Genomic DNA, 9055 nt, shown 5'->3' with positions numbered 1-9055 from the left:
AGGGCCCCATCCAACCTGGCCTTGAGCGCCTCCAGGGATGGGGCACCACAGCTTCTCTGGGCAGCCTGTGCCAGCGCCTCACTACTCCGAGTAAAGAACTTACCCCTGACATCTAATCCAAATCTCCCCTCTTTTAGTTTAAAGCCATTCTCGCTTGTCCTGTCACTATCAGACCATGTAAAATGTTGATTTCCCTCCTGTTTATAAGCTCCCTTCCAGTAGCACAAGGCTGCAGTGAGGTCTTCCCCCCGCCTTCTCTTCTCTGTCCTGAACAAGCCCAGCTCCAGCTCTGAGCATCATCGTCCCCTCCTCTGCACCCACTCTAGCAGCTCCGCATCCTTCTAGTGGCGGAAGCCGGGACGCAGTACCGCAGGTAGGACCTCACAGCGTTAGTTCTTCCTCCCCCTTTTCCCCCCTTAGGAGAGCGCTTTTAATTACGCGCGATGGCGCCGTCTATCCACCACAGGGCGCTGCTCCGCAGGGCGGGAGCCGCCCCTGGCGGCGGGGCGGGGCTGCGCCTGCGCCGTGCGAGCGGCAGCATGGCGGCGGCCGAGGCGTGGGGCGCGGCGCGGTACTTCACGCGCTGGTACAAGGCAGGTGCGGCGCGGCCGGGCGGGCGGGATGGAGCGTGCCGGGGCGTCACCCTCACCCGTGTTTGTGGCCTCTCGCAGACGTGAAGGGGCGGCCGTGCGAGGACTTCTGCGTGCTGCAGCACTCCAACAGGCGAGTTGGCGGGGGGGGCGCGGGGTGTTGCTCCCCGGGCCTGGCGCCCTCTGGCGGCAGCGCGCGGCCGGGGCGGCCTCGGGGCCCCCGACCGCTCTGCGCATCGAGCGTGGGTGTGAGGGGGGTGCGGGTGACGCTGGGCCTGGTGCCCGCAGCTGAAGCTCGGTTGTAGGTGTTTACCTACTTTAAATGCTACCGGTACGGGCAGAGGTGGTGGTGGAGCCGCTTCGAGCACGCAGGGGCATGGCTTGGCGCCGCTACAGCACAGTGACTGTGATTCTTGTTGCAGAATCTGCGTCATCACGTTGGCAGAAGCCCACCCTCTTCTTCAACGTGGAAAAACAATTACAAGCATTAATTACCAAATCAGTCCCAACTGTAGCAGGCTTCAGAATAAGGTCTCTGGGAAGTCCAAAAGGGTACGTGCATGAGGCTTTTTGATCTGGTTACCTCTAATGTATATCTCTCTCATTGCCCGGGACCCTCCGTCCTTCTCTGGATTGACCCCTGGCAGTGACCTTTCCTTTTTTATTTTCAGCCCTCTGCAGTTAATCGTATTTACGCTCACTCGAGAGACTTCCAGCCCAGGGGTTACAGTGCTTTGCAGCACCGGTGGGTGCCAATGTTGCTCAAACCACCACTAACAGTCACTATTAAATCATTATTTTATAGTATACAGAGGGACTTAAACATCCCTTAATAGATACAGACTTGTTTTCACCAAAATGCCAAGGATTTGGAGACTGCTTTTTTTTTTTTTTTTTTTTAATCACAGACCTAGGCAAGCAGATGGACACATTGAGGTTTTTGTCATGGGTTTTCAGATGTGTAGTTAAACCTGCTTTCATTAAAACTTACTGAGCTATGTTTTTCTCCTGCCTTTGCCTGTTCTGACTCAACTACATCTCTGGTGTTCCACAAGAACTAGGCATGAGTAAATCTTTAAGCTCTTGCAAGCCTCTGTTCAATTTGCACGCATAAAGCTGTCCTGTCCTGTAAGGAAGTATAATGGTGGAACCCATAATGACCAGTAGCTCTCATGCCTCCTTGCTTTGTTTTGAAACTTACTAACTTGTGTTGTCGCTGATGTTTACAAAACTATAAGAAGAAGTGGATAATTAGAAGTATATATGTATTTTTTTTCCACATGCAGGGAGCTCAGTTTTTAACAGAACTTGCCCCCCTCTGCAGGATATCCTCATCAGATGGAGAAGAATATACCATTTACAGGTAAGGATTTTGACACCCCCACCCCCATCCTGACGTACCGTGCACTTTTATTGAGTCTGAATACTTTTGCAGTTGTATACGAGGAAGACTGATAGAAGTGAACGAAAACATTCTTAGCAATCCAGCACTTCTACAAGAAAAGGTAAGCAGCTTTTCAGCTTTTTGTCTTTTAGCCTTTATTTTACTACTTCAGTACTAATGTCAGTCCTACGTTTTAGCCATCAACAGAGGGATACATTGCCGTGGTTCTGCCCAAATTTGAAGAGAGCAAGAGCATAACTCAAGGGCTTCTGACACCAGAAGAATACAAGGAAGTTTTATTGAAACGTCAGCATTCTTCTTCAGGAAGTTAATTATAGAGGCAGGAGCTGAGCTAGATGCTAAATAACCTGCTTGTACATTGTAACTTTCATGGCATTGGAAGATCTGTGTGTCCACTTATAAAAGTGGAACCTCAAATATTTGTTTTATTCTTGTATGAAACAGTCAAAATAGTTTGTATATTAAAATGTTTTCTCTTTCTCACAGTTGTAGTACTACAAGTTTTTACATAAGCACAGACCAATTTTGAGGAGCAGTTGTGTTCCAGAGGCTGCTTTTCTCCTGGTTCGGTGCAAGCGTAACACACAGAGAGAAAGCACAATTGAGCTGTTGGGTAATTTAGCCAAACTAATACAATCTGGGGTTTGACAAAGATGAACTGAAAATAAAACGCAACAGGAGCCTGCCTACAAAGAACAGATAACCTTGAAAACAAGCATTTCACACCAGGTTATATTTCTTAGCATCCTGAAGTCAAATAATGCCCTTTTTACAGCAGTTTGTCATAATCATTATCTATTTACTTCAATTTTAAATGCTGTAATTTATAGAGTCTACATGTAATACTTAGTTGTTCTACGTGCAATTCAGATTCTGCTCAGTACAGTTTAATTGTAAAGGAAGCAACAACTGCCATCTACAGATAGAGACAATAAAAGAAAAAGGGGTTGAGTCAAGAGTGTTAATCACTTAGAAGTACACTTTGAAAATAGTTTTGCTGATACAAAGATTCAGTGGCGAGCTCTCACAAGAGTGTTTTTTCCTAGGACTAAACTTCATTGCAAGTATAACTCTAAATATTTCAGTGCTTTAGGCCACAGCCTTTCAGACTACATTCCTGAATGGGCTTTATACATCCATAGACTGAAATGGGCCAGAGAGGAGTTTACAAACTTCAGCAGTAGTGTTACGTAGAGCACAGGGTTCTTTATGTGAAGGGTCTGTTAGCAGCATCTTTGGGTTGAAACATCCATTAAGACATTCGTAAGCATTAATTACAAAACCGGTATCAATAGAGAGCGTAGGAAATTCATTCACATTATCAAAATACATAACAATTTCAATAGTTGGTGCTGTCATTGTTAAGTAATGGGACATCTATTAGATGTGACAAAGGTCAACAGGTTTAATTCAAATTAACCTGGTTTGACTTTCCACAAATGAAAGCAAAATTGGAACTTCAGCAAGTGTTATTTTTCCTAATGGAGCTTCTGCATTTCTAAGTGCTGTAATTACTTGCTCTCTAGAAATGTCATTTTAGTTACGTGATTTTCCAAAGACTTGATACCAAATGTCTCCGTTCTCCTTTCTGGAGTGCGTGCATTTGTACCGGTTCGTGTTCTGCCTTCTCTCCATGGGGGAGCAGGTTTGAGATAGCCGTTTCCTGCTTTATTCTGTACACAAAGAAGATTTGCTTTAAAAAGCAAGCAAACACACACAAGAGAACAAAAAATCCCAAATGTAAAATAGTGCAGATGAACCAAGTACTGACCTTTCTACTTAATTTGCTGCAAACTGGAAGAAGTTGGCATAACAGAGTCATCACATTCCTTGTTTTCTGAATGCACGCATCAACCTATACAAGACAATTACAGTTGGGTAAGACCACCAATCACTTTTGTTACGCAGCATGAGATGAAAATCTGTTTTGAGCTTGAAATGAATACAAAGGACAAATAAATCCAGTCTCTTCTAATCTGAAGGTTTTGCCTAGCCTGTTCAGCTTCCTGTAGTGTTCATAATGCAGCAGCATCCCTTCTGTTAAAGCAAGGCAGGGGCTGTGAAGGAGAAGAGAATGATACACATCCCAGGAGAGGGAGCTAAAAATAATATTAAAGAGTAACATATGTGTCTCAGAAATGAGCTCTTACTATTTAAGTGCGCTTCATCGCAGTGCTTCATGGTTTGTTCCTTTTCTCTTTAAGCTTCCTTTCAGCGTGATTTTAGAAAGCAGTGCATCATGTAAGCCTTACTTTGATACGAGTTACACTAAAACTGCATCCTCAAGTATTGGAATTTAAGCCTAACACTCAGCACAGACCATTAAGTTTGGGCAGTCCAGAAACATTAACTTTATAGCCTTTAGCTCTATGTAGCTGTAGAGAGTCTGGAGCTTCCATTTAGTCCAGCTACAACATGTGAAAGAAACCAAGCAATACCCCTCAGGTGCTCAGTGTGGGCTTGATTTGGTTGGATGGTGTAGCAGGTTTCAGAACAGAGCTGTCCCTCCTACAAAATGGAAACATCTCTTACACAGCTAATGGGAAAGCAACACCCGGGTGCACAGAAGGACATAGCCTACTGCTCTTCTTCAACAAGTTTCACTTCTATTCACTGCTAATGCTTGTAGACCATTGTTATCGTGGTAGCAGTACAGAAACTTTTATGGCAGCTACGTACAACAATATCAGAATAAACTCTGGGCAGCTTAGGATAGATGCTACCTCTGGAGAAGCAACATGCATTTTAATAATAGCTTCAGGGGTTGGAATTTATGTTTATCTAAAGCATCAATTACAAAATAATAATTAATTATGATGACGTAGTACAAATTACCTCCATTAATACTTTGAGCACTGAAGTCTTTTCTTAGTGAGGTACACTTAACTACAGCTTGTATTTCTTCAAATAAAGTTCTGTGGGTTACAGTAAGATAAATACCAACTCTCACTCACTGAGAATTCTCAGTTGCACCACAACAGAATTGTAGTACCTCTGTTTATATAGTGGGTAAGTTCCTTGACAAAAGGCCCCAGCAGTAAAAAGTAATGTAATGTAGTGGCACCCTCTGGACATCTAGGAGCATCAGCATCTTGGGAAATGTTTCTAACAGCGAAATTTAAAACCAAAATGGTAATTTCAGTATTTTTAGAAATAGAAAGGAAAAGATCTTTCCTAAATCCTGTTACATTCTGATTCCCCAGCTCAGTTGATAAGGGAAAAACATGTATATTAATGATATGTCTGTAGCCAGTGGGCTAATTATACAAGATTCAGATATCCACTCTCCCTAAAGAAAACAGTCATAAAGGCTTGAAGAGTAAAGCTACCCAAACTATCCACCTGCCCACTTCCATATATGCTGGGTGTCAGCATGTCATACTTTGCCTCTTTTCAAACTCTCAGCACGAATAGTGGGGTCAGGATAAACCTCCTTGAAGCTCTTCTCTGCTAATGGGAAAAAAAAATCCAGAAAATAGTTGCACCTGTGCTGAAGAACATCCTTTCCTGACACAAGGTTCTGCAGTGAATGGCTGGGGTTACAGCCACTGGTGAGATGAGAGAAAACATTCTCATTAAGAGGAACAGTTCTTACTGTTCTTCCTCTATACTTTGCACATCAGCTCCTCAAAACATGTTAAGAGCAAAACAGTACTTCAACTTGAAGTAAATTCCTCTTCTACATAAGGAACAACAAAGTATTGCATAGCAGAAAAACTTAAATGCTATGACAAAAAATAAGTACAAAATATTATAATGTTATCTCCTTCTGCCAATCCAAGAAGTTCATCTGTTTCATATTTTATCAGGACCATAAACTAGTAAGTCACTGTGTAAAATAAAACCAGTTAGGTTTTATTTTTAGAGATATGTAATTTTTACATTACCTTTGTAAATGTAGCACTTTTCCCCTGAACAGAAGTTTTTGCTGTTATCTGGAGCTGCCTGCATACAGGGATCAGTTTTTCAGCCTCCAACAGTAGCAAAGGTTTGTCATCATCATGTACCTGAAAAGCATTTCAGGAAGACAAAACCACTCATTGTTAGAGACTCTACTATTAAGTTCATGGACAAAACAACCAGCTTTTAAGCAGTATCATGGAAGCCGTAAGCTGAATGGCTATCCTACTTATACATCACCTGATCAGAAAAGACTTGAAGAGCTGAAGCAAGCTTCATTCCTTCTGCAGCAAAAATCTGAAAGAGAAAAAAAAATATGAAAAAAAAAAATGAACCATAATGAAAGATGAGGTTCTTTTTCATTTTGTTTCAACAGACTACTGAAAAAAGGGTAACAGGAAATATTTGTGATAGTTGCATTTGTAGTTAACAATTTTGCAGTGACTTCTGAAGTAAAAACCTCACACTACAAGTTGTTATTTCTCCCACGGCAAAATTGAAAGGTTTTCCCTTTACCTGTGAAAAAACCCAGACATCCAATTGGTTTTACACTGGAGCAACTCACAAAAGTTTTGTGGGTAGATGACACCCAGCCATGCTTGTTTACTGCCTTGATAAACGTGACCAGTCTCCTGTTAAACATCCATGTACCTTGGTAACGTCATTCTACATTCCCTCATTTGGCCCCTTGTCTTTTAGAATCATTAAGGTTGGAAAAGACCTCTAAGATCATCAAGTCCAACCCCCAACCTACCCCCACCATGCCCACCAACCCTGTCCCTCAGTGCCACATGCACATGGTCCTTGAACACCTCCAGGGACGGTGACTTCACCACCTCCCTGGGCAGCCTGTGCCACTGCCTCACCGCTCTGATAATAAGTTTTTCCTAATATCCAACCTGAACCTCCCCTGATGCCATTCCCTCTCGACCTATCACTGTTAGCTGGGAGAAGAGGCTGACCCTTATCTCACCACAACCTCCTTTTAGGTTGTTGTAGAGAGCAATAAGGTCACTCCTGAGCCTCCTCCAAACTGAACAGTCCCAGGTCCTTCAGCTACTCCTAACAAGACTTGTGCTTCAGACTCTTCACCAGCTTCATGCCCTACCTGTATATTATTCCAATTTTTTACATCTTCTTCCTCCCCTAGGAGAATGTCACTGCTCAGACTAGCATGGAGTATTTGTTAACACCATCAGGAGCTGAATTAAGTGACACAACTGAAGAAAACTACTGCATTGAAGGCCACTGTATTTCCCACCTGTAACTGGAATCTCAGTTTAAGTAATGCTGTCTTAATTAAGCACCTACAAGAACACTGCACTGTGAGCTTTCAGAAAGTACTAGAATTATTTTGCTTAAAACCTACAGATGCCAAGTTCCGATTCACTGTATTGATGCATAAAGAATCAAAGAGTTAAATTTGCATTTTGTTCTTCATTCAGAATCCCTAGCTCCTACTTTGTTAAAAATGCATTACCTCTGCTTGATGAAATAAATCTTGAGTAGTTTTCAGAAGTCCTTCTCCTCTGTGGGAACCAACGAAAACAGATTACATGCCATGTAGAGACTAGATTATTTTGCCTACTACATGCACAATTTATACTCTCTCACACACACAAGGATAGAAGAGAAGGGGTGACTATACACACATCTGTAGCACCAAAAGGCAGAACACTATCCCTACATCCTTGTAGGATATTTTGTACTGTATCTATCCTCTTGAGAAAGGTTGTCTACATCTCTTAATACGCTTCATGTAACTATTAAATACGTATGTGGCATCATAAATGTAAAAAAGCACTTCCAAGTATTTAAAAAGCAACAGTCAAAGCTCTTTCTTAATATAAACTTGCATGCTGTAGTAGCCGTACATTCTCAGCAGCTAGCATTCCAGCACTTTCATTCCATTCTCTTTGAAAAGAAGTGTACACTGATACACTCTTTGATGTGTAGGTTCTGAAAGGGAATCTGATTTCATTTATTGATTAGAAAAGAGGCTGCGTGCTCCCCTTCCCCCTGTGCCAGAAACTAAGCCTCTGTTCTCTTCTCGAGTGAAGTATTTTCTGCAACACATAAAAGGACCTGAAAAAATCACAAGAATAAGAGAGGGTATGCTAAAATCTTAGCAACTACAGAATATGACTTAACTATCGAAAGCAGAAAATCTACCAGCAAAGACAGTGAAGTACTGAATATTCAGTTTCTCACAGTTAGTTAAGAACAGTGACTAAGCTGTATTTGAACAGTGACCACATGATGCTTAAGAATGAACACACAGGGGGCTAGAGCGAACAGCAGACCGCAGGCGGTTAAGTCATAAAGGTAGGTAACACCCAAAGTGCTTTTGCACAAAACCGAATTACTCAGTCACTGCTTAAAATGTTTTAACTGAGCACTCCACCCCAGAAGGCATAACCTTAGGTCTTCTACTTCCTAAATTCTTCAGAGACTGACATTGTGTAGGCAAGTTTCAGAACAACACCTTTCAGTACAGCAAAGATCAGCAATTCTAATCTACTGCAATATACTCGTGCACTAATTCCCTTACTTTTGAGAATATTTTTGAACATCCTTCTTAAATATTTTTCCTGCCCGAGAGCTATAAATAGTTGTTCTGCCATAAACAGACACTTGGCACTTAAACAAAACCCCTACTAATTAACTGTGTTATTGAACAGCTTAGAAGTCTCCAGTAATCACAGAACCATTGAATCACCAAGGTTGGAAGAGACCTCAGAGATCACCCAGTCCAACCGTCCACCATGTTGATGTTAAAGCATAAGGATGCAAATTCAAGCTCCTTTCCAACTGTGTCCCAATACTTGTACACTGAAAATAAAGCTGTCTTATTTCTTATAAACACTTTTATTTCTCTTCTCCCCACTGGAGCGCACCAAATACAGTGCCATTACCTGGTAAATAAATACATGGAGTAGGCCATACTTGACATGCCTTGTCCATATTGCACGATCTCATTCTCTTGATCCTCCCATTTCTCTGTCTCAGAATCCACATCAGATGTGAGCAGATGCAGTTCTAATCCAAGTTTTGCAATTTTTGCCTGTTCCTGTAAATGTTAACAATATTTTTGGCATATTAAAATATGTTCTCCAGACAGGAGGAAAAAAAAAATGGAAGAATTTTCACTAAAATGATA

General features: G+C 42.0%; 2 protein-coding genes across 3 annotated transcripts in view; one reads left to right on the top strand and one right to left on the bottom strand.

Moving 5' to 3' along the window:
* FAM206A (family with sequence similarity 206 member A) lies at positions 429-7413 on the top strand. Of its 2 annotated transcripts, none has more exons than XM_021389133.1 (6): positions 429-597; positions 672-723; positions 1013-1142; positions 1877-1953; positions 2026-2095; positions 7046-7413. In XM_021389133.1, exons 1-6 carry the CDS (start codon positions 444-446, stop codon positions 7160-7162), a joined length of 600 nt encoding a protein of 199 aa, XP_021244808.1. In that variant the 5' UTR covers positions 429-443; the 3' UTR covers positions 7163-7413. The 2 variants fall into 2 exon arrangements, with proteins under 2 accessions (XP_021244808.1, XP_021244807.1); XM_021389132.1 differs by lacking the exon at positions 7046-7413 and adding an exon at positions 2172-2480.
* CTNNAL1 (catenin alpha like 1) overlaps positions 3155-9055 on the bottom strand; it is a 70191-nt gene continuing 64290 nt past the window's right edge. The window contains exons 14-19 of the mRNA XM_021389130.1: positions 8811-8965; positions 7376-7424; positions 6136-6192; positions 5883-6002; positions 3767-3850; positions 3155-3668 (exon numbers count right to left, since the gene is read on the bottom strand). Of these exons, the coding sequence (XP_021244805.1) occupies positions 3507-3668; positions 3767-3850; positions 5883-6002; positions 6136-6192; positions 7376-7424; positions 8811-8965 (627 nt within the window). The 3' untranslated portion in view covers positions 3155-3506. The remainder of the gene's footprint in view (positions 3669-3766; positions 3851-5882; positions 6003-6135; positions 6193-7375; positions 7425-8810; positions 8966-9055) is intronic.

This window comes from Numida meleagris, chromosome 2 (assembly GCF_002078875.1).
Source record: "Numida meleagris isolate 19003 breed g44 Domestic line chromosome 2, NumMel1.0, whole genome shotgun sequence".
NCBI lineage: Eukaryota > Metazoa > Chordata > Aves > Galliformes > Numididae > Numida > Numida meleagris.
Note: the sequence above shows the minus strand (reverse complement) of the source record. Positions and strands in the feature narration are given on the sequence as shown.

Coding starts and splice junctions, on each gene's coding strand:
- FAM206A (XM_021389132.1), top strand. CDS start 444: ATGGCGCCGTCTATCCACCACAGGGCGCTGCTCCGCAGGGCGGGAGCC. Junction 1,143..1,876: donor TCTCTGGGAAGTCCAAAAGG/GTACGTGCATGA, acceptor TTCCACATGCAG/GGAGCTCAGTTTTTAACAGA. Junction 1,954..2,025: donor GAAGAATATACCATTTACAG/GTAAGGATTTTG, acceptor ATACTTTTGCAG/TTGTATACGAGGAAGACTGA.